The sequence below is a fragment of the Eschrichtius robustus genome, chromosome 6 (assembly GCF_028021215.1).
Source record: "Eschrichtius robustus isolate mEscRob2 chromosome 6, mEscRob2.pri, whole genome shotgun sequence".
Lineage (NCBI taxonomy): Eukaryota > Metazoa > Chordata > Mammalia > Artiodactyla > Eschrichtiidae > Eschrichtius > Eschrichtius robustus.
Window position 1 is genome coordinate 77,517,258 of NC_090829.1, and position 24,482 is coordinate 77,541,739.

General features: G+C 49.7%; 1 protein-coding gene across 13 annotated transcripts in view; it reads left to right on the forward strand.

The window, feature by feature from the left end:
- Nucleotides 1–24,482, forward strand: part of MYLK (myosin light chain kinase) — a 342,321-nt gene that overhangs the window by 293,443 nt on the left and 24,396 nt on the right. For all 13 annotated transcript variants that reach the window (XM_068546603.1, XM_068546599.1, XM_068546604.1 and 10 more), the window contains 6 exons: nucleotides 964–1,117; nucleotides 8,486–8,788; nucleotides 16,423–16,455; nucleotides 16,553–16,646; nucleotides 17,962–18,165; nucleotides 23,927–24,144. In XM_068546603.1, coding sequence (XP_068402704.1) covers nucleotides 964–1,117; nucleotides 8,486–8,788; nucleotides 16,423–16,455; nucleotides 16,553–16,646; nucleotides 17,962–18,165; nucleotides 23,927–24,144 — 1,006 coding nt within the window. The remainder of the gene's footprint in view (nucleotides 1–963; nucleotides 1,118–8,485; nucleotides 8,789–16,422; nucleotides 16,456–16,552; nucleotides 16,647–17,961; nucleotides 18,166–23,926; nucleotides 24,145–24,482) is intronic.

Consider the following 24,482-nt stretch of genomic DNA (forward strand, 5'->3'; position numbering starts at 1 on the left):
CCACTAACCATATGTGGCTATTGAACACGTGAAGTGTGACTAGTGCAACTGAGGAACTGAATTTTACACTTCAATTAATTAAAAATTGTTATAACAGCTTTGTTGAGATATAATTCACACACCATAAAATTCATCCTTTTAAAGTGTACATATATTCACAAGGTTGGGCAACCAGAACATTTTTATCACCTCGAAAAGAAACCCCAGACCCATTAGTAGTCATTTCTCCCCTTCCCCCAGACCCTGGCAATCTCTAACCTGCTTTCTGTCTCTTTGGATTTGCCTATTCTGGGCATTTCATATAAATGGAATCATACAATATGTGTTCTTTTGTGTCTGGGTTTTTTCACTTAGCGTTATGTTTTCAGGGCACATCCATGATGTACCATGAACCAATATTTTATTCCTTTTTTATGGCCAAATAATATTCCATTTTCTGGATGTACCACATTTTGTTTATCTGTTCATCTGTTGATGGACATTTGGATTATTTGCCACTCAACTAAAATTTGAATAGCCACATCTGGCTGGTGACTATGGTATTTGACAGCACAGAAGAGGTCAGAACCCACTGGGTGGGCTTTGTAAGTGACTTTGATCAAATGTGTTCTCCCACCATCCCATCCCAGAGCAGTGGAGGGGGCTGGACTGTACCCCGTTTCCGGTCTGGAGCAGAGAGTGACAGCTCACTCCCGACCACCAGACCCTGCTCAGCACCCTCCCTGCTTGTCCCAGATCTGGACCCTGTCAGGGCAGCTTGGCTCTGGATGCAGGAGAGGGGGAAGCTCAGAGTCCAGACCTTAGGGGGTCTTCCCTGCTTAGGGAGAAGCTCAGGGTCCAGACAAGACCAGCCCCACGCAGCTCGGGCAGCTGTATCCACATCCGCAGGGGCGAGGAGTGTGGGTCGGAGCCCCCTTCCTTTCTGGCTCAAGTCTCCAGTGCCTGCCCCACTCTCTGTCCCAGATCCAGGAGAGTGAGCACATCAAGGTGGAGAACAGTGAGAATGGCAGCAAGCTCACCATCCGGGCTGCACGCCAGGAGCACTGTGGCTGCTACACTCTGCTGGTGGAGAACAGGCTGGGCAGCAGGCAGGCCCAGGTCAACCTCACCGTTGTGGGTGAGTCTGGGGACGGGGCGTAGGGAAGGCGGGATGATGGACTTCCAGGCCTCATCTCCCAGGGCCACTCCTTCAGCACGCGTTCCCTCTGCCCACAGGCTCCGTTTCTCCATGCTCTCCCACTCCCTGCTCTCACACTGTTGCTGCCCTTCATGCTTGTTGAGAATCCCAGACCTTGCACACACAGCGTTTTCCTCTTCCTATGAATCCCCTCCCAGTTTCCCTTTCTAGCCAGACTCTGAGCTCTACCACTCCAGCTCTCTCCAGCTAGCCCCTGTGACCCCTTCTCCCCCTGGTCCACTGCCTGCCCCCAACCCCAGTCCCCTTGCAAACCCTCACCTTGAATCAGTGCTGCCTTTCAACTTCACTGCCGCTCTGCCTGAGTTTGGGGCACGGCAGAGAGACCACATCCATCTGCAGCCTCAGTGCTGGGCTCTGTCAATGTCTAGGCTCAGCCAAGGCATCAGTGCCGGTCAGTGCCCTCTCCCACACCCTGAGATAGCCATTCCTCAAGACCCCCCCTACCCTGCAGGCCTCTCTGAGAAATAGGAGGCATCAGGCATGAACTTACTTAGCTTGGTGGTCCCACACCTGCAGGCGTCTATCTGTCCCCGTGCTGACTCCACCCTCCAGGCTCTGGGTGTTTCCCACCTTTCTCCTGTGCTCCGGACCCCAGGCTCTTGAGGGCTCCAACACCCCCCACCCCCATTCTCTTCAACTTCTCCCCAATTTCTCCCATAAATGTTGCCAGGACTCTCCCATCTTCGCCATGTGCACAGGCACGCATAACTCCTGCAGTATCTCATCTCACTCTGGCCACCCTAGCATCTTTCTCCTGCTCTCTCTTCACGACCAAACCCTCTGAAAGAGCCAGTCTCTCCTCTGAGTCTCCTTCTTCACCTCCCTGGCAACAATCTTCAACTCCCTATAGCCTCACCCCCAGGACCCATTAGTCTTCTGGGACTACCCTTCTGAGGTCACCTTGCCCTCCTAATCCCCGATCCACTCCCTTTTTCTTATCTCCTACATCCCAGGATTGAGTTCACAGTCTGTCTCCAGACTGATTGTCAAGGTCACTTTTTCCTCTCCATCTCAATCACTGTGTTTTTCATGCCCTGGTCAACTCTCTTCTGAAATATCAAACTAGCTTCCTAACTGGCCTCCCACTGTCCGTCATGCTCAGCCCACTGCCCCCCAACGTGGCAGGCGTTCAGGACAGCGAATGAGCAGCAGATGGATAGCAGGCTGGGCCTAGAGCACTTGTGGGCCTTCATACGTGGTGCACACGAAAGCCTTTCACCTGGTGTTCTTTTTTTTTTTTTAACATCTTTATTGGAGTATAATTGCTTTACAATGGTGTGTTAGTTTCTGCTGTATAACAAAGTGAATCAGCTATACATATACATATACATATGTCCCCAAATCTCTTCCCACTTGCGTCTCCCTCCCACCCTCCCTATCCCACCCCCCTAGGTGGTCACAAAGCACCGAGCTGATCTCCCTGTGCTATGCAGCTGCTTCCCACTAGCCATCATCGGTTTTACATTTGGTAGTGTATATATGTCCATGCCACTCTCTCACTTTGTCTCAGCTTACCCTTACCCCTCCCCGTGTCCTCAAGTCCATTCTCTAGTAGGTCTGTGTCTTTATTCCCGTCCTGCCTCTAGGTTCTTCATGCATGACCTTTTTTTTTTTTTTTTAGATTCCATAAATATGTGTTAGCATACGGTATTTGTTTTTCTCTTTCTGACTTACTTCACTCTGTATGACAGACTCTGGGTCCATCCACCTCACCACAAATAACTCAATTTCATTTCTTTTTATGGCTGAGTAATATTCCATTGTATATATGTGCCACATCTTCTTTATCCATTCATCTGTCAATGGACACTTAGGTTGCTTCCATGTCCTGGCTATTGTAAATAGAGCTGCAGTGAACATTGTGGTACATGACTCTTTTTGAATTATGGTTTTCTCAGGGTATATGCCCAGTAGTGGGATTGCTGGGTCGTATGGTAGTTCTATTTTTAGTTTTGTTTTTTGTTTTAATTTTATTTATTTATGGCTGTGTTGGGTCTTCGTTTCTGTGCGAGGGCTTTCTCTAGTTGCGGCAAGTGGGGGCCACTCTTCATCGCGGTGCGCAGGCCTCTCACTATCGCGGCCTCTCTTGTTGCGGAGCACAGGCTCCAGACGCGCAGGCTCAGCAATTGTGGCTCACGGGCCTAGTCGCTCCGCAGCATGTGGGATCTTCCCAGACCAGGGCTCGAACCCGTGTCCCCCTCATTGGCAGGCAGATTCTCAACCACTGTGCCACCAGGGAAGCCCTATTTTTAGTTTTTTAAGGAACCTCCATACTGTTCTCCATAGTAGCTGTATCAATTTACATTCCCACCAACAGTGCAAGAGGGCTCCCTTTTCTCCACACCCTCTCCAGCATTTGTTGTTTGTAGGTTTTTTGATGATGGCCATTCTGACCGGTGTGAGATGATATCTAATTGTAGTTTTGATTTGCATTTCTCTAATGATTAATGATGTTGAGCATCCTTTCATGTGTGCGTTGGCAATCTGTACATCTTCTTTGGAGAAATGTCTGTTTAGGTCTTCTGCCCATTTTTGGATTTCACCTGGTGTTCTTTGATCTGATCCCCTTTCTTTAGTTTCCTTAGGTCAGGAGTTTTATCTCTGGGAAGGCCAGTGGACCAGAGGCTCAGGGAACAGGTTTCTCATCTATAAAAGACAGAAGAGACCCTTGACCCCCTCGCTCTCTCTGTGGTGACCCCGGATGCTTATTTTAATTGTCTCCTCCTGGAGTCAGGAACACTTTGCGGGCGGGGGATTGGTACTAGTGATCCAGTTCGCCTTTCCACTTAGACCGGAACCTGAAGTATTGATTTGGTGCCACGCCCCCACGCATCAGCTGGCAGCGGTTTCCAGTTTTCCTTGGTGTTCTCTCTCATCTGCTCCTGCTGGGGGAACTTTAGGGTCAAGTCCATGGAACTGCATTTCTGCGACCAGTGCCCCCTGCCCCCATGCTCCCCACGGTGCCACCCGCTCCCCTCCCCCATCACCACCACACGGGCTGCAGTTGTGGCCTTTTATGGTTGAGTTTCTCATTCTCCTCGGCCAGTGCTGACAGGGCCATTGGCGTGGCTGTCCGCCAGCTGGCAGGAGCAGCATGTTAAATGCCGTCCTGGGAGGGGAATGGAATGGAGGGGAAGGGCTTTCTGTCTGCTTCCCTCTTGGAGAGCTAAGAATAGAATTGCTCAATAAAATGAGGACTCACGTTGATGGATACAGCAAATCCACATTCATTCAGAGCCTGTGGATTTAGAATCAGTCCAAAGTAAATCTGGATTAAGCCCAGGTTTACCTGCATGTCTCTAGGGACATCTGTGTATTATCTGATCAGGGTTGATTAAGTAGATGTAAAATGTAAATGAGATGAAACAGGAATTGTTTGGCCTACTCCAGACAGTTTCAAGCACTTTGGAAGCACCCGTTTGTAAGCCAGCTAAATAAGGCCAGTTTAGCACAACTTCTACTAATCAGCGGTAAACGTCTCTTCTTGTATGTTTTTTAAAGTACCCCTTTCTTTTCAGATAGTCTATGACTCCTATTTTTTTAAATGATGATAAAAATTAGCCTTTCCCTGGGCTTCCCTGGTGGTGCAGTGGTTAAGAACCCACCTACCAACGCAGGGAACACAGGTTCGAGCCCTGGTCCGGGAAGATCCCACATGCTGCGGAGCAACTAAGCCCGTGTGCCACAACTACTGAGCCTGTGCTCTAGAGCCCGCGGGCCACAACTACTGAGCCCGCACGCCACAACTACTGAAGCCCATGTGCCTAGAGCCCATGCTCCGCAACAAGAGAAGCTACCGCAATGGGAAGTCCGCGCACAGCAACGAAGACCCAACACAGCCAAAAATAAAAACATAAATACATAAATTCATTAAAAAAAATTAGCCTTTCCTTCAGTTACTTTAAATGAGTGATGTTTAGCTATTTTGAAGGCTTATTATTATTATTATATGTTAAAAGGCAGTGCAGAATTTGTGATGCACAGAGGGCCTCTGCCCATGAGTGGGCCTCCAGCCTCAGCCTCGGAAGGGTGAGGGAGGGGCCTCTCGGGCAGGAGAGAACAGCTGGACCCAGATGAAGTCCTTCATGCGACTTGTCCAACACAAGAAAAACAGGCCACTCTGCATATCTTTAAAGGAGAGAAACAAAGCAGAGAGAATCCCAGATACCCAGTAATCCCCCAATACTATCTGAGCTTGGAACTTGCATGATTTTTAAGGGCAGGAGATTTCTCATCGTAATGCTTGGCTTGGGTTTAAGCAAGATGCATTCTTGATCTTATTCAGCCTGATAGCTGGGAAAATAACAGGCCCCTGGAGTGAGGGTTCAGAGACCTTTTAGAATCTCCTTTTGGCTCTGTCACTGGCCAGCTGGGTATTCTTGGTAAGCAAAGTGCCTTGCCTAATCCCGAAGGGCCGGGATTACCCAGGTAGATAACCTGGGGGCCCTTGCAGCCCCGCCGTTCTCTGAAAGCTGCAGGTGGCTGCTGAGGTGCGAGTGAAGGGAGGCCCAGGTGGGGTTAGGCACAGTCACAGACCATCTTCAGACACACAGGCACGCAGAGGCTGCCAGCGCAGTTGCTCCAGAGAAGCAGCAGAGATGAGATCCTCCGTTTTCCCAGGAGTGAGAACATTTGCTGAAGAGAAAATCCTGGAACTGGTGCCATCGGAGCCGCTTCCTTTAGACTCAGCATTTCCCATTCTGCTAGTCAAGTCTCCAGGGAGCCATGAAAGAATTCCAAGGAAGCATGGGGCTCGGGGCCCCAGACACTGAGCCCGCCTGGCCTTTGCCAGGCCATGCCCAGGCCTCCCTCCCAGACTGAGTGCGTCTGTTTCTTTGGCCTGGAGAACAGGCTGTTCTGAGGACGTCTATTCTGTCCTGAGAGTTTTCGTCCCCAGCTCATCCAGCCTCCATGTGGAGCTCCGTAGGTTGGAAAGAACAGAAAGCATCAGGCTCAGCCCGTGGCTCCAAGGGCAGGCATGCGGGTGGGGACTCCTAATCTCCTATGACTTCAGACTTGCGTCTGTTCTGAACTCCTTAATATGGCATCAAATTCCTTGAAAGCATTGAGGTTTCGCTTTGAATTAAAGCCACCCTCCCCAAACTTTGCATCTTCTCTCATGCTGCAGGCAGTGACATATGTCCTGTGTCAATTCTCTCTCTTTTAGCCAAGAGACTAAATTTGGAACAGGGTAGGGGATTAATAGTACCTTTTCCAAAATACCCATTTCTCAAAGTTTTCTTTTCTTGACCAAAGCAGGAGGGGAGAATATCAGTCAGTGGAGTGTATCTGTATTCGTCATCTCAAACTACAGGACATTAAACGTGTCCAGTCAGAAGTTTTCCAGGCATTTCCTTTGAGGGAGGGAGGCAGGGAGTCTGTCTTTCATCTTTCTTTAGGCCTTTTTACTTCCTTAGCTGGGTCTTGAGAGGACTTGAACCACTTGCCTGTAAGAGAGTCTAGAGTAATAAACATCTTAGCCAACACCAGAGATATTTCTAAAAAGACCAATATATCTTTCAGAACAAACAGTTTTTCTAAGAGAACATACTGAACAACCAGTGAAAGTGGTTCCATCATAGGAGGCCTCCAGAGTGACTGCCACTGGTGGGGAGTGGCTGTCACAGTCCCAGAGTCATTCCAGGGCAAGTCAACCCAGGCTGGGGTGGCAGGGTATGGATGGCTTCCGGGCAGTGCGTTCTTGGCTGGATGTAGAAGCAGCAGGGCTTGGGGGAGGGGGGAAAATGAATATGTTTGTGTATATGTATATGTGGATGTGGATGTGTTTATAGGTATGTATGTATGTGTTTGTGTGTGTATGTGTATGCATATGTATGTGTATGTGTTTATGTATATGTATACATGGACACACACACACAGGCAGAATGTTCTTTTTCTTCTCAATATGCTTAAGTCATTTGCTGGGATTTTCTTTGGCCTTCCTACCTTGCTGAGGGGTAGGAGAGTAGGAATCAAGTACTTTACCTGGGTTTGCTTATTTGATGCTTGCAAAACCCCTAAGAGGTAGATATATATTAACCCCATTTTCCAAATGAAAAAGACAAACTTGTCCTGGAAGTTAAGGAATTAGCTGGAATTCACATAGCTTATAAATTCACAGAGCATAAAACATGGCTTTTAATTGCTAGTTTGGGGAGCTCTAGGACTCAGATTGTCTTGGAGGAGATGAAGGCTTAGTGAACACTGGTATCTGTAACTAAACCAACCACCTACAGAGGCTAAATCTGAAAAATAGAATTCTGTTCAGATGAGCACCTGCCAAAAATCAGCAAAACTAAAGAACCTCATTAATGAACACACTGACTACCGTGATTTGCCTTGAAGTTGGCAGTGTTACTGGTTCTTAGCATTACTGGTCTGAATGGGAAGGCAGCCAGCCAAATGGGCCTCTCCTAGTTTGTGTCCTCAGCTCATTTTCTGGCCCTCAGTCAGGGATGATTGTGATTTGCTACTGTGGTTCGCTTTGAAATTCTCTATCTCATTTTATAGCAGTCCTAGGAGGATGACAGAGAGAGGGTAGGAGTAATTTTTTATATATTATAAAGTTAGAAATAAACTTCTGCAATAATGATGACAGTAAAGGCTACTCAAACAAGACGCTTTTCTAAGAACATCTCACAACAACCTTGTGATCCAGTGCTATTATCATGCACATTTTACAGAGGAGGAAACTGTGGCACAGAGAGGTTAGCAAGTAATGAATGAAGACAGAGCTGTATTCAAACCCAGTGTGTGACTTCAGATCTCACTGTGCTGTACTGACTCTCAGCGGGGCAGGTGGTTCCCAGGTCCCAGAGAAAGTGGAGACTGACCCCTGGTTATGTCACAGGTCACTGACCTCAGGCCTGAAGGAGACACACACACACACACACACACACACACACACACATACACACACACACACACATTGAACTCCTCTCAAAGCATATTTTTGATGGGAAGCAGTCCACGCCTCCTGGGCAGCTTCCTAGGTCTGTTTACACTGAGAAATATGTTTATGACTTGGGCAAAGCACAGGAAACCATGATGTGTAGACTGGAAACTAGCCAAAACAGAGGTTTTTTTCTGAGCAAATCGGTATTTGTGGCGCTTTCCATATAGGCAGGTGTGTACATAGGTGTGACCGTGTGGATGAGGGAAGGAGAGCCAGGACCAGGGATCGCAGCTCCTGTTCTCCAGGCTTCTCCCTCATGACAGAGCAAATTAAAGAACTTCTCTCCCTGCAGTCCTGCAGAGTTGGGTGATGTTGTGCTTCTGTCTCCACAGACAAGCCGGACCCCCCGGCCGGCACGCCTTGTGCCTCTGACATTCGGAGCTCCTCGCTGACCCTGTCCTGGTACGGCTCCTCGTACGATGGGGGCAGCGCTGTACAGTCCTACAGCGTCGAGATCTGGGACTCGGCAGACAAGAAGTGGAAGGAACTAGCCACATGCCGCAGCACCTCTTTCAACATCCAGGACCTGCTGCCTGACCGAGAGTATAAATTCCGTGTGCGCGCGATCAACGTCTATGGAACCAGTGAGCCGAGCCAGGAGTCTGAACTCACAGTGGTGGGAGAGAAACCTGAGGGTAGGCTGCCTTCCTTTCATCACTGGCTTGAGATAAATGTGCATGACTTACCTTGTGTGTGTAGAAGCCTGAACTGAGACGGGTACAAGGGAACTGACAAGACCTCACTGATGACTGGCAGAGTCTTTTGGGATCTTGATTTCCAGTGTTGGAATGCTGATCCATATTCTAAAAGAGGTACCTATGATCCTTCAAAAAATATTGAACCACCAGTTTTGGTACACTCCCACCAGGGGCGATGGTGTGTTAATCAGGAGCACAGTCCTGGAAAGCGGGAGCTCAGGTAGACCTACAGTTTCAACGTCTTGCCCTAACCACTCATCCAGCTCCCTCCTCTCTTGCACTCATATTTGAGGGTGAACTCAGTGTCAGGGAAGACCGATAAGATTGGGAGCATAAAATCTAACAAGGGGGACAGCTAACTATAATGAGATGGGCTGCATCCTGTTAGACCAGTATAAACAAATTGCGGAGACACAGCAGAAAGCATGAATAATTTTGCCATGAAGGTTGGGAAAGACTTCCTAGACGTAATACTTATGCTGAGTCTTGGAAAAAGGAATAAGATTCCAAGAGGTAGGGCAGATTGGGAGAGGCATTCCTCGCAGAGGAAACAGCGTGAGCAAAGGTACAAAGTGGTAGAAATGCATGGCATTTTGAGACTCTTGTGTGTGGCCAGGGCACGTGCTGTGTGAGATAGAACAGGAGGAAGCAACACAAAAAGGACAGTGTGGGTAAAATTGTGAGTTCATCAGAGGTTTTCAGGCAGGGGCTTGATGCAATTAGATCTGTTTTTTTAGAAAGAGAGTTAGAGGAAGAATAGACCTTTGCAACTCAAGGGGTGGTCTGGACCACTAGTCTTGGGATCCTGGGAGCTTGTTAGAAATGCAGACTCTCTGCCCCCCACTTCCCTAGTCCCTTCTGAACCTTCATTTTAACATTATCCACCCTCACCCCGCCATGGATTCATATACACTTGAAAGTTCGAGAAGCACTGGAGTGGACTAGGGGGGTGAGATTGGAGTCAGTGAAATACCGGTTGAGCCTCTGTGGTGTAGTCCGGGAGAGGTATAATAAGGGCTCCTTAGGAGGTGGAATTGACCATTCCTGATGACTTTTGGGGCAGAGAATTCAAGGGAAAAGTTAGAAGAGTCTAAGATTACTCCCAGGTCCCAGCTTGGGCAACTAAAGACAAGTTCAAGAGCCATTTAGAGGTTGATTATTATGATTCATGGTGGCTAACATATATTAAACACTTGCTGTATGCTAACCATACGTTAAGCACTTTACGTGCATTATGTCACACATCTAACTCAACGAAGTAGATACTGTTATTACCCCCACTTTACAGATAGGGGAACTGAGGTTTAGAGGGGTGAAGCTACTTGCCCAAGGTCACAGAGCTTGGAAATGGTGTGTTGAAGCTTGAACTCAGAGCTGTCTGAGCCTGAGCCTGAGCTCCGTTGGTTAAACTAATGGAGGAGGCCAGGCTGCCTCCCAGTGACTTGGAGGTTAGATAGCAGGGAGTTCAGAGAAGGTGGAAGTTCTGGTTTCAGTCCTGTTGAGTTGAGGTGTCTGAGGGATATCCATGGGGAGGGGTCTTCAGACTGTTGGATGGTTGAATCCAGAGCTCAGGAGAAAGGTTTAAGCTCGAGCTAAAGGTTTGGAGGGGGGTCTTCACTATTTAATTGGTAATTGAAGCCATGGGCACGGAGAGGGGGGTAAAGAAAGTCTACACTGATACAGAAATGAAGGAGCCTGCATGACCAGGAGAAAGGACTGAGAGGGGAGAGAACCAAGGGGAGGCTGGAGCTGTGTTGCAGAAACATGGAAGCAGCGAGTGGCAAAGAGGAAAGAGATGAGGATGCAAGAAGATCTTTGGATTCGGCCCTTTGATAAGCTGTGATCTTTGAGAGCAAAGTCCATAGTGTTTCCACAGGGTGGAAAATGGTTGGCCTGGGGCTAAGGAATAAATGGAAGAAGGAGAGGCCAGGAGTATGGAATGTTACTTCAAGAAGTTTCACGTGAAGAGAAGAAAACGAGTGCTGTGAATTTAAGATGGAGGCAAGGCTGGGGGCAGGGAGGAAGGTGGAGGGAAAACAAGTGAAAGACTTCTAGGAGAAAAGAGAGCTGTAAGATGTGAGATAGAGAGAAGACTAAAGGACCAGGAGCTGGACAGGGCGCAGGTCCTGAAATCACCATATAGCCAGAGGCATCATACGTATGGAAACTGTCATTACAGTTTGATACCCCTCTTTAGTTTCAAAATTTAGGCATAAAACAGATATTAAACTTTACTTTCAAATTAAATGAGGGCTCCAGAAAGAAAGTTTGGAGGTTGCCAGTGGGAAACACACCAAATTTACAATTTTGCCTGTGCAGCCCTGTCTTGGGGGCCTTTGCCCAGTGAGCCCTAGAGATCCCCAGAGGGCAGGTCTCTCTGAGAGCCACAGTGTGCTGTGGCGGCGTGGATCGTGGAGCCCGGCCCGAGAGAGCCCTGCCAGACCTCTTTGCAGTTTCATGGGGCTCCTGCCCACTAGCCGCTCACAAACGTCTCCGGGAGAAAGAGTAACAAAACTGCCATCAGCCGCCCTTTGACATGAGCAGAACGGGGAGAAGACTGGTTAGAGTGGGCGGGCCAGGAGAGGCAGCCAGGTTCCAGTCTGCATGTTTTTAGCATATTACTTTGTCCAAGAAGATGACTCCCAGCTCCTTAGAAAAGTGATAGAAAAGGGGTAACATGGCAGTGAGATGTGCATTATCTGCAAGGGAAAACTTCCAGGTCTTTTAGGGCATATACCAGGAGAGACTGTAGAATACCTGTTGAGCCCCACACAGAGGACCAGAGGCCACAGGAGCTGTGCGTGTGGCTCTTAGGAGGCCAGGACAGCAGCTTCCAGGGCTGTGAGGACGGTCTATGGGGAGGAGGGGCTGGGACCACTTGGCTCCAGGCAGGTGGCCTTTCCCTTCTTGCCTGAGGCCAGCTGAACCCCCTTCTGTGGTCCTCAGATTCTCTTCCTGGGGCCCATCCTGGCTGGGAGCAGACAAAGGGAAATGTTGAAATTGCCTGCAATCCAGAGGAGGGGTCCAGGCTACCCAGGGCTTCCAGGCTGGAAGATGCTCCCCCCTCCCAGGTCCAGCTGGCTTGTCCCTGGTAAGGGGGTGGGAAGGGGCAGAACAGCACAGAGCATCCTCTGAGGGGCAGAGGATGAAGGGGGGGATGGGAGGGTGAGGGTAAGGGGGTGTGGCTTCCAAGTGAAGCTCTCTGTGGACGGCTCAGAAGCCTGTCAGTTATAGCCTGGGTTGATCATCTCTCTCCTCTTTAAAAGTGCAATGGCTCTCAGAGAAGTGGAGGGTGTGTGTGTGTGTGCACATGTGTAGAAGAGGGATGTGATTATAGTAGATCATTTCTGTGAGCCCGTGGGGTCTGGTGGTCATAAAAAGGCAGTGCCAATTTAGCATCCCCCTGCTAAGCGCAGCTAATGTTGGCTCTCACCTTCCCCACCGCTACCACGGCCCTTCCTGCCTCTGCCTCAGCAACTTCAGTTTTTGGCTTCATCCGGACCTCTCAGTTCCATCCCCGCCCTCACTCTGCATTCACTCACTGAGTGTGTCCGGTGCCCCTCCTGTGTTCCAGGTGCTGCCGGGGCGCTAGGGATACAGTGGAGGACACAGCATAGCATGTAGGTCTCCACCCAGCTCTGTGGCCTCCTTATGCCAGAGACCCCCCCTCAGACTAGGACCCCTAACCTGACAGCTCCCCTCCTCGTCTTCCCAAACCTGAGTAAACGAGCACCTCCCCTTCCCCCTCCCACCCAACGCAGCTGCTCTCTCCCATCCCAACCAGGTCTGGATCGCCACTCCCACCATACTCAGCTCTAACTCTGAAATCCACTCCGTCCTTGCTCCTAATCCTAATTTGTTCTAGTCTATATAGTTGTTAGCAAACAGCTGTGATAGAGGCTGCTTGCAGAGTAGGGTAGAGATGCAGAGCCCCTAGAGAAGCTGCGGAGATCAACTGCTCACCCTGAGCTGCCGCGGCTGCCCTCCCCGGGGCGCGGGTGCCCTCTAGTGCCCGCTGGGCGCACAGCAGCCCTCCGCCGTGCGAAGGGACCGCTCTGTCCAGGGAGCTGGCTAGACACGTGCCACGTGAGGGCCAGAGCGCTCAGCCGGTCCTCGCGGAAACACCACTCCAGGGGGATGGTGTCATCTGCCTGCAGAAATATCTCGGAACCATCTTCCAAATAGTTCTTCCACTTAGCTTTTGGATCTCACAGCTCTTTCTGAGTGGATTTTTAAAAAAGTATTTCGATGAAGTCCCTTCTACTGCAATTTAGCTCCTTCCTGAACGGAAAGATGGACACCACGTGGCCACCTCTCTCATTACTACCCCTTTATGCTCAGAGAGCTTGGCTAATTGAATTGTGGTCTTTCCCCCACACCTCTGGGGTGCCTCCTCTCATGGCCATTTCCCTGCCAAATAGAGTGGAGACAGGACGAGAAGGAAAAGGAGGAAGGGAAATGTCTCAGCCTGGAGCCTTGGTCCGAGTTCCACACAGAGGAATGGTTGCTGTGTGACAGTGAGCCAGAGGCGGGGGCCTGGGTTCCCTGAGATTGAGCTGGACCCCACAGCCATGGTACCAGGAAAGCACTCTGCATCTTGACTGCTAAGGAGAGAGGCAGGAGGTGAGGGTAGGTGTGGTATTTGAGACGAGGGCAAGAAGGCTAGCTCCATTTCTAACTGGTGTCAGAGAGATGGGGAGAGGCCAGTTCTAGAACTGCATGCCCTTTCAGGGCCACCTGGAAGATGCCTCCGGGAAACAGGTCATTGGAAAGCCCCTCATGGGCTCACAGCCCTGCTGCGGCTCCTTCACGAGGAGAGGACAGACAGTTCCTCCTAGAGATTCCAGGCCAGGAAAGCCTGTCTCTCTGTACTCTCTCATCCTGCTGCTCACTCTACACCAGGATATGTGGCATGGGGACAAAAAGGTCAGGACAGGTCAAACCACTGTCTCAGCGAGGGCACCACGGATCAGGACGATGGGGCCTCCCTGACACTAAATGTAGTTATTATCATTAATATTTTGTCTCTAAGGCCCCATCCAGTGACTGGCATCCACAAGTGCTCAGTTAATGATTGTTGAATTGACTTGAATCTCTTGCTTTCCTTAAAGCCCTGTTTGAAATACCATTGTTAAACTAACCTAAACATCTCTTGAACCTATTTATCGTTCTTACGGTGGCTCTTGAGATGTGATTTCCAGGTGCCTACAGCCTTCCTCCTATGTGAGGTATAACGCTAAATTGTTCTCCCACGTCATAGTATTCATTAGTTGGTGAAAGTTTGTAACCCTAATCTCACCCTTGGCTATTGTGATTTTTTTTGTTTTTTATCATGTCTGCTTTAGGTTTCTTTCCCAACCAGAGAGGCCTAACCTTTTCTGATTGTCTTCACATGGCAGCTCTTCCTTTCCATGGCCCATACCTCCTCCGGCTCCACTGAGACTTTCTCAGTGCCAGCAGCCAGGGTTCTAGGATCACGTGACCCCAGGCTCTACCAAGGGCAAAGTAATAATACCTGTTGGTGGCCAGTGCACACATCCCCAATGACAGCATTCTGTTGGCCAGAGCAGTTGGTTGAGGAACGGGGCTCCCGCTTTTGGTTCTAACTAGATACCCTAGGGCTTGTCATGCTGAAACTCTGAATGATTCAATTCTCTCTGAACACATGACTCCATTACTACCTTCCAGGTGTGTTGCTCCCAAGTACATTTTGGTCATCCATGAATTTGACAGTGTCACTCTCAACTCTCAAATCTGTGATTTAGAAGACTTGATCAGTTATACTTGCATCCCGACAGTATCTGTGAACCCCACCACTAATCTGAGAGTCCCCGACGATCTTATCCTTTTTTATTTTTCCATGGCATTTTCCTTTCTGTGACAAATATTCCTCCCAATCCCACTTGTGTTGGTTTTTTAAAACTAAACTTCATCAACAGCATTTTAAGAACTCTATAAACAAATCATAGCCTCTCTTGTTCCCGGTCACATGCTTATAAACTCTCTCAAAACTCTTTTCCAGCAAGGGGTACTTATCTTGCATGGGAACTGTGTGACTTCTCTCAGGTTGCCTGCTTAGGTTTCAGTAATTTGTTCTGCCCTCAGCCTAACAGAGAGGCTCACTGTCTACAGTTTCAAGCTGCACCTGGTCCCCGACCCACACCTTCATCGCCAGCATTCCACTTGCGAAGCACACAGAGCTGGGCCCGCCCCCACACAAGCCATCCTTGCTGGGCAGTGTCTGACCAACCCCTCCGCCCCGTCTGCTCTGACCTTCCTTCCATCTGCCGTCCCTTTCCTGTCCTCAGTCTTGCTCTGCTGGGAGCTTCAGCAAATCACACCCTTTCCCCCAGTTGTTCACACACACACACACACACACACACACACACCACACACTTTAGAAATCCTTGGCCTCCCTCTCTGGCTTCCTCAGGTCTTTCTACCTCTTCAGGAAGCCTCCCTTGGTTCCCACTGTCAGACGGGACACAGCCCACATCACGGCTGAGCAGCACCTAGCACATCACAAAGCGTGGCATCCAGGGCTAGCCAAGGACCCGAGAAACCACCCAGAAATACAGTGCTTTCCTTTTACAGATGAGGAAACTGAGGTCCAGGAAGGGAAAGGCACTTGGCTAAGGTCAAGAAGCCACAGTGGCTCTTTAGGGACTAATTATGCCAAAGCAAAGGAAAGCCTGGACTTCTGAAGTGGGTGTGTTTCTCTGGCCACCAGCCTGTCCCCTCATGACCCCCCACCCACTACTGAAACATCTGTGTGAACGGCCAGGGTGGGCTGCTCCCGTCCCTCCTTGCCATACCCGTAAACACCCACTGGCTTCCTGCATGACGTCACCCACCTCCTCGCTGTGTTCCATCATTTCCTTTAAGACACAACTCAAGGGCTCCTTCTTCCTAGACTAATTGCTCTGACTTTATACTTGCCCCACTTGTGTCACCTTCCTCCATTGTCTACTCAGTTTGTACTGGGATATCATGTGCTTGATTACATAACACTCGTAATGGATATTTCAAGGATATGTGTTTTTTTCCTCTCCAACGAAATTATATATAAGCTCCAAGAAAGGAGGAGAGATCATGCCATCTGTATTTTGTTTTGTACACCCATGATCACTGGCAAAATAACTGGTACCTAGCTGGAATTCCAGAAGAAGTTCTCAGCAAACGGATAAATGGATTTGACACTAGTAGCAATTATAAGCTGCTGACTTTTGAGCCGTAGCAGAAAGGGACTGTCGTAGTTATGTGTAGGTTCTGAAAGTCAGAGAGACTAGAAAAGATGTGAAGAAGGGCATGTCTAGGGGGCCTCAAGGCTAGAGGGGAGTGGATGGAGGGGAGAGCTGGCAGAGGAGGGGCTGGGTGGGGTGAGGAGGCCAGCGCCTGCCGGTGGATACGTGGCCCTGTTGCAGCGTGGACCCACTGACCCCCTGGTGATGCCCAGAGCTCTGGGCTTGGTGGTCTTGTGCCCGGGGAGGCTGAGGTCTGACAGGGCCCCCGGCATGCTTTGCTCTCGGTGGGCCTTCATTAGTAATCGCCCGCGCCCTCTCTCCCCCTAGAGCCGAAGGATGAAGTGGAGGTGTCAGATGATGGTGAGTGCTCGCCCCCGTCCTCGGGAAGACTCGAGGGGTGGAGGGGGATGAGTGAGGGGTCTGATGGCTCACACTCACCCCGACCCCCACCCTGCAGATGAAAAGGAGCCCGAGGTCGATTACCGGACCGTCACGGTCAATACTGACCAGAAAGTGTCTGACTTCTACGACATCGAAGAGAGAATAGGATCGTAAGTGGAGTGGGAAGCACCCTTCCGGAGCCCAGGGTGAGGGTGGCGCAGGCCCCGAGGTTAAGTTCCCTGCTTCCTCTTCCTGTCCTTCCCTGGGTTCTGCCAACTCCTCAGACTGAGGTTCCCGCAGAACCGGGAGGGCTTGACCTGTCGGCACCCGTGAAAGCATCACCCGGCCAGGGCTCTCTTAGGAGCTGCTGTGCCCCGGGCTCCCTCCGCAAGCTTGAGCAGGCCCGTCCTCCTCTGCAGTCCACCCCGCACATGGGACATAACCCAGGGCAGCGGGTCTGGCGCGGCCCGTATTTAGGATCCCTTCCCTTTGATCCGTGCTCGCCGTTCAGCAGTTCTAGCTCTAGTGCTTCAGGAGAACGCGGCCCCTCGACGTGCACCTCCTGTCATCACCCCTCGCTTTGTGAACTCAGTCCACAGTCTCTGCTCAGGCTCTTCCCTGGGCTGCGGAGGCACCAATGGACTCAGACCGCAAGCCTGGGCTCTCGGCACAGCCAGGCTGTGCCCACCAGCAGCGGCACTCAGGGCTGCCTGTCGCCCACTGACTCTCCCTGGAGGAGGAGGGGAGGTGGAAGAGAGAGGAATGGGGCTCAGCTCTTATTTCCGGAGGGTTTCTGTCCAATAAAGGAGTGACACCAACCTCATCGCAGTCCTGAAGAACGAGGACCCTGCGCTGGGGTGGGAGTGGTGTCGGCGGAATGCCACCACTGCCGTCCCCACGGTGGGAAGCAGGGGCCTTGCTAGGCTGTCTCCAGGGCCCCGGTACTGGAAAGGCGTGGAAGGCAGGCAACCACTCAGAAATTCTCGGTACTTGGGGAGGACTTCCCCAACCTGACGTCACGGGTCCTTTCGCGGGGGAAAGGGAAGGAAGTCCGTCACCAAGATTGAGGCCTCAGCCCAAGGAGATGACAGTCCTAAAAGAACGGCAAGACTGGACAGAGTTAGGGCGGGGTTGCGGGGCCAGACCCGGGCTGACACTCACAAGTGATGGAGAGTCGGTTTCTCAGCGTCAGCAGTGCGCTTCACTGACCTAGAGCAGGGACTGGCAAACTTTTTCTGTAAAGGGCCAGATAGTGGATATTTAGGGTTTGTGGGCCATTTGGTTTATGTTGCAACGACTGCTCTGCTACTGAAACCCAGAAGCAGCCACAGACAATCTGGGCACACATGGGCATGGCTGTTTTCCAGTAAAACTTTATTTAGAAAAAGAGGGAGGCCAGGTGGGTCCCACAATCCATCACTTGCCAATCCCAATTCAGTGGAAAGCTGGGCTAAATTGCTTTTTCTCTCCTCCTTTCACTCACAGTGGGAAATTTGGACAGGTCTTTCGACTTGTAGAAAAGAAAACTGGAAAAATCTGGGCAGGGAAATTCTTCAAGGCGTATTCAGCAAAAGAGAAAGAGAACATCCGGCAGGAGATCAGCATCATGAACTGCCTCCACCACCCCAAGCTGGTCCAGTGTGTGGACGCCTTCGAGGAGAAGGCCAACATCGTCATGGTCCTGGAAATGTGAGTGTCCTGCCGCGGGGCGGCCCAGGCGCCGTGGGCCTGGGATCCCTTTGTGTGACTCCCCCACTGTCCCGCCACCACCCTCCGCCCCAAGATGGAGAGCACCGTGGGCCAGGGGGTGATGTGCACGACACTCAGCAGCCCGTACGGCCAGGTGCCGACCGCTGGGAACAGTCCGTCTGTGCCTGGTGCTGGCCCTGACCCACTGCCCACCAGCCGCCTCTGCTCATCTCCAGAACACAGTGGCAGGTCTTTGAGGACCGCTGCCCCCTTCTCACCCTCACCTCCCTGTGAAAGGCTCAGGGCTACCCCTCGGCTCCTTGGTTTCATTCAGGGCATTCTGACCTAGAGGTGGCTTTAGAGCAGAAGAGGGGGGACAGGACAACTTCCCGACCAGCCTGTGAGAGAGAAGGGGGCCCAGGGCTGGGAGCTCAGAAAGCAGGAGTGTAAGCCTCGCTCCCGTCCTCCTGCTCTGCTCTGTGTGCCCCTGGCCCACGCTGGTTTGTTCTCTCTTGACCTCTCACTCACCAAAGAGTAGCGCTTTCTGAGCTGGGCTGCACAGAGGCAGGGGGATGACCAGATGACGTCCAGCCAAGGCTTTCCTGGACTCCATTGTTTCTTCGAGTCCCAGTCCTCCACCTCTCTCCCCTCTGAGTGCTGGTCTGCATATGCACAAACACACACACACACATACACACACACATATAAACATACATACACGCACAAACACACACACACACACACATAAACATGCACGCACAAACACACACACATATACATACATGCACAAACACACACATATAAACATACACACACACACACACACACACACATACAAACATACTGGAGTCAGTAAGCCAGACATGCTCCGTAGTGTGTATTTTTTAAGCATTTCTTTTCCTTTTTTAATGTGAATTTTAAAAGTATATGATACAATCATATCAAAAAATATAAGAAAATACACAATGAGAAGTCCCATTCCTACCCCTGTCTCCCATCTACCCTGTTCCTACCCTGCCTCAGCACCACTGGTAACCAATTTTGTTGGTTTTGTCTGTGTCCTTCCAAAGTTTCTTTATGAAAATGCAAGCATATATTATTTATATATATATTATTCATATTCATATATGAATAATATATATATATATATAATGTATGTATATATACACATACTTCCCACCTTTTAACCCAAAGACAAGTTTCACTCAATATTCTATACTTGGCTTCTTTCCATTCAACAGTGTATCTTGGAGAGAGGCCCACATCAGTAGCCAGGGGGGCTTCCTCACTCTCCCTGCTCCCTGGGATCTCAGCGCATGCATAGACCACGGGTTATTCGTCTTCTTTTGATAGGGGTTTGGATGGTTTCCAGGCTTTGGCTTTTGCAAAAAAGCAGTGTTTATAACCTTGTACATACAGCTTTACACTCATGCCTGTGTACATCTGTAGGGTAAATTCCCAGAAGCGTGGGAGTGCTGGATCAAAGGGGATGTGCATTTGAAAGCTTTAGCAATATTCTGAAATTGCCCTCAGCATCCTTGAACTGCTCATCCCGGGCTTCAGGGATCTCAGTCCTTCGGAGAGGACTCTGTCAACATCTCGGTGTTCTTTCCTGGGAAAGGTGAAGCCAGTGAGGCATCCCCAGTTTGAGGAGTGACTCCCCTCACTCCGTGAACCTTTGCTGTATTTCCTTTCAGTTTGTGTTCCTCAGGAAAGGCAGTCGTGGTTAAGAGACAGACTTGAGTCTGAGAAACCTCACTTCAATCCCTGCTCTGCCTCTTGTTGACGACCTTGAATAAGTTGCCCAACTGTGCCAATCATTAGTTTTATTACCTGTAAAAGGAGGCTATAAACCATCTCGTGTATAATGTGGGGATTAGATGGAATAACATGTGTCAGGCATAGGCTGTATAATTGTGAGTTATTCTTAGGAGTATGATGCATTGACTTTTTCTGTATCCTGGTCTTTTTTCCACTTAAAATTATTTTGTGAGCACTTTAACACCCAACTGGTTGTGTGGAACAAATCCTACTATTCAGGAAACCTGGGGTCAGCTTCTATTACTGTCGAGCTGTGATTTTGTAATTATTAAATCCTTTCAGCAAGGAGAGGTATTTGGATTAGACTCCCTTTTGGTTCTAAAATTCTGCAGTTCTGTGGAACTTTTACACAGATTCAAAGAAAATCTTCCTTCGTCTCTTAGAATCAGTTTTCAGCCCTGAATTCAAACTTCCCTCCCCACTTCTAGGAAAGATTTAACCCATGTCCATGGCCTCACTCATTATACCCTCACAATAGCCCTGTGGGCTGCAGCCTTTCACATTTATTGTGGAACAGGTTGCTTGGTCCAGGCAGCGTGGGCGTGTGGGGACATGTGAAGAAATGTCTTATCTTTGGAAGTTAAACCTTGAGCAAGTTCGTGAGAAGGTGCAGGAGCGGGTAGGAGGCAGCCAAGCCTGGGTGAGGCTGGGCAGCAGCACCAGTGGGCAGAATACCATACTTAGCTTGGAATTGGGAGTTGGCAAGCTGGATGGAAAATGTTGGGAGAAAACGTACGAGGGTTTCAGCTGGTCTGGCTTTCATCCCTCCACCCCACGCCTCCCCCGTGGACAGGAGTGAGTCTTACATTCACAGATGCCAGATGATTCTCTTGCACTTGGGGTAAGGAGCTTGCCCCTTGATAGGAACTCGACCAAAGAAGAAGGAGCAGATTCATACTCAATCTGTACTTCCCTTCCAGCTTAAACAGACCTGACCACTGAGAAGGCAAAGGTTGGCTTTCAGCAGTACGATTTGCTCTTCTCCTTGTTTGATGGAGAAACTGAGATTAAGAGAAGGACAATCCCTGGTGATACAGAAAAATGAAAATGTATTGCAGGGTCCCAGCCTTCAGATCAGCCGCCTCAGATACAGTGAGAGACCAGAATTAATGTGTCTTCAGCCTTTCTGACCTCCGATTATGGGACAAGCCCCTATCGTTGTAGCAGTGTTGCTCTGATACAGGAGTTCCTTCAGGCTCCGGGCCTGGAGTCAGGGCTGGTCCTTTTGGGACATTCCAAGTGCTGGTGGGCCCCTGAGCACTGAAGCAGATGTGCAGCTTAAGCTGAGTCATCCATTGCCCATCTCACCTTCATGCTGCCATTGGCAAAACTGATCAAAGAATAAGCGGCTAGCTGCCATGAGACAAGGAGGAGAGGGTCTGGGTTTGGAGGCCCCTGAAGTGTCATCCTTCTGGCTGCCAGTGAGGGCTGGCCAATGTCTACAGTTGGGGGATAAATTCGATCCCTTGGAATAAGGTAGGTATTCATTCATTCATTCACTCACTCATCACTGTTAATTTATTAAGCACACATTTCCTCCGCCCAATCTTGGCCCATGGCTTTATCCGATCTCTGTGGATGGCAGCTTCTTTCCACCCACAGTCTTGAGCGTTTTGAAAAGAAACCTATATAGAACCATTAATCCTCTTTATGTAACCCCTTCCATCCTCGAAAATGGACCACAAGGACAGTTTTCAAAATACATTAAATAAATTTGAATAGGTTTGAACCTATTTGCACCTCTACTAAATAGGTTACCTCTAGAAATGCAGCAGTAATTATCTCCACGGCTCAGATTTCCACCACTCATTGCCTCAGACGTTCCCAAGGACACTGCAAAAAATGATTTCTTGCTTTTTCAGAATATTTTAAATTTAAAACCAAACATTTTGGGGTACCTTTGTGCCAGATATTGCCAGGTAAAAACAAGGTTCTAGAGGTGAGCCGGACCTTTTCCAGACATGTTCACAGACAACTTTAAGACAAGGCAGGCTTGATGGGAAAAGTGCAAAGATGAGACTGTGGGAACCCAGGGAGGGAAAGATCATATGATGAAATTGGGAGTGATTTCTCAGAGGACATGAATTTCAGCTGGCTTCCCAGGGGTGGTAACTGAGTAAGACAATATTTCTCAAACTTGTCTGATCTTAAGAATGACCTGGGGTACTCGTTAAAAATATGGATCACAACCCTTCCAAGATTTTCTAAATTAGAATCTGCAGGGGAGAAGCTTGGGAGTCTGTATTTTCAACAAGAGCCCCTACTGGTTCTTTAAAAAAAAAAAAAAAAAGATAATTAACATTATTGAGCACTTACTACGTGCCAGGCACTTTTCTAAGCACTTTACCTGTATTAATTCACTCAATCTTCACAGCAACCCTGTGAGATAGTGCTGTTTTTATCTGCATCTTACAGATGAGGAAATTGGGGCTCAGAGATGTTAAGAATGGCCTGAAACCTAGGAACCTAGGAATGGAGATTAGAGTGTGACCTAGAGCCTGGGTGGAGGGCAACAGAAATGAAGGGCTTGAGGACAGAGGCGCCACCTGCTGGCCACACAAGGACCTCCTTCTCGGTTGGTTCTAAAGCATTGGTTCCAGCGCCCCCCAGCGGCCACTGGCCCAGACGGACCTTTACCCGCTCAGCCCGCCCAGAAGTCTTTGTCCTGTGGTGATGGAGACCCACAGAGGCTTCCGCGTGCTGGGCCCCATGGTGCGTCCTTGTCTGTCTCTCCCTCAGGGGTCAGTAACAAGATCCACTTGGCCCGCAGCAGGTTGTCAGATGATAATTAACATGTGCTGAGCACCCACTGTGTGTCAGGCATGATGCTTTACAAAAGTTCCTTCATTCCTAACTACTATGATGTAGGGACAGATGAGGAAACTGGGGCTCAGAAAGGTTAAGTAACTTGCCCAAGCCACAGAGACAGGATTCAAACTCAGCTCTTTCCCATCTTTGTGATGACTCCCTTAGAAGAGGGAAGCCCCTTGGAAGAGAACAGGCTCAGAAGGAAGCGCACTCAACCTTGTTCAGCTGGTGGATCTACAGGCCATTGTAAAAAAAGAACTTACTGATGTCTGGATGCTACATAAGTTACCAAGGGGATGCTTTAAGGTTTCTGAGCAGCGAGCAAGGAAGGTGGGTTCGGAGGGCTGGGAGAGGGGAACAGAGAGACCCCATGTGACTCAGCATTTGCACTGAAGGGAAATATGCTGGCTGGCCAATCCTTAGAAAAGACGCCCACTGCAGGCCCCAGAACCACCATGGCCAGGATCCAAAGTCTATCCAGGCAGGAAGGATGTACTACACTCCCAGCCTGGGCCAGGGAGCAGGTGAGGCAAGTTAGTTATGGCTGGAAGGAGTAAACTGATGTTATAGGCCTAGCCAGAGGAAGCAAATCGATCACAACTGTAAGTATAATAGGTTACAGCCAATGAATTTTACAAAATGTGCCGATGCTCTGTATTGTTGAAGATATTTTTCTGTTTCCGGCTATGCAAAACAAATGCTTATGGGTACTGTGAGTTTTTAAACTTCAATTCTTTATGACTAAAAGACATGGCTGGAGAACAGGATAATCCCTCACATCCATAGTCATTTGGGGGAAAGAGGCTGCCTGGCAGTTACCCTTTTTGCTTAGGAGATCTCTCAGTTCATGGCCACCTCTGAAACTGCCTAGCCTAGATGCTTCCCTGAACCCCTCCAAAGCTTAGTGGGCACAGGCAGGGTCCCCCAAGCAGGAAACCAGGAGGTCCAGGCCGTCCTCACACAGTGGGAGACTGGGACCAGCGTAACGGGGCAGTGGTCTGGAACTCGGGAAGCTGAAGAAAATGCCTGGCACCCCCATACACTGGGCTTTCCTGGCCGTGACCCCTTCCCCCAGCCTGCCCTGGCCAGGCTCCCCGCTCCTGTGGTCTGAGCGCCCCCTCTGTCCCCGCAGCGTGTCCGGGGGCGAGCTGTTCGAGCGCATCATCGACGAGGACTTCGAGCTGACCGAGCGGGAGTGCATCAAGTACATGAGGCAGATCTCGGAGGGGGTGGAGTACATCCACAAGCAGGGCATTGTCCACCTGGACCTCAAGCCCGAGAACATCATGTGTGTCAACAAGACGGGCACCAGGATCAAGCTCATCGACTTCGGTCTGGCCAGGAGTTTGGGTAAGGCCGAGCCACCTCTCCTGTTGTCACCAGCACGTCGTGGCAGTGGCCGTGGCTCTTTGTGTTCCGTGCGCTGTATTAGAGACAACGGTATTAGAGGGGATGCACCGGATTGGAGCTGGGATCAGAGGCCGTGGAGACTGCCCCTCCCACTTCCTAGCTGTGGGAACCTATGTCTCGAATTTCTTATCTGTAAAATGGGATAACAGTAGGACTCACCTCATAGAGTTGTTAGGGGATCACTGGGTTAATATAGGTAGAGTGATAAGAGCAGTGCCTCGCACATAGTAAGCACTATGTAGGTGTTTTCATTTATTTTATCATTATTATTTTTTTCA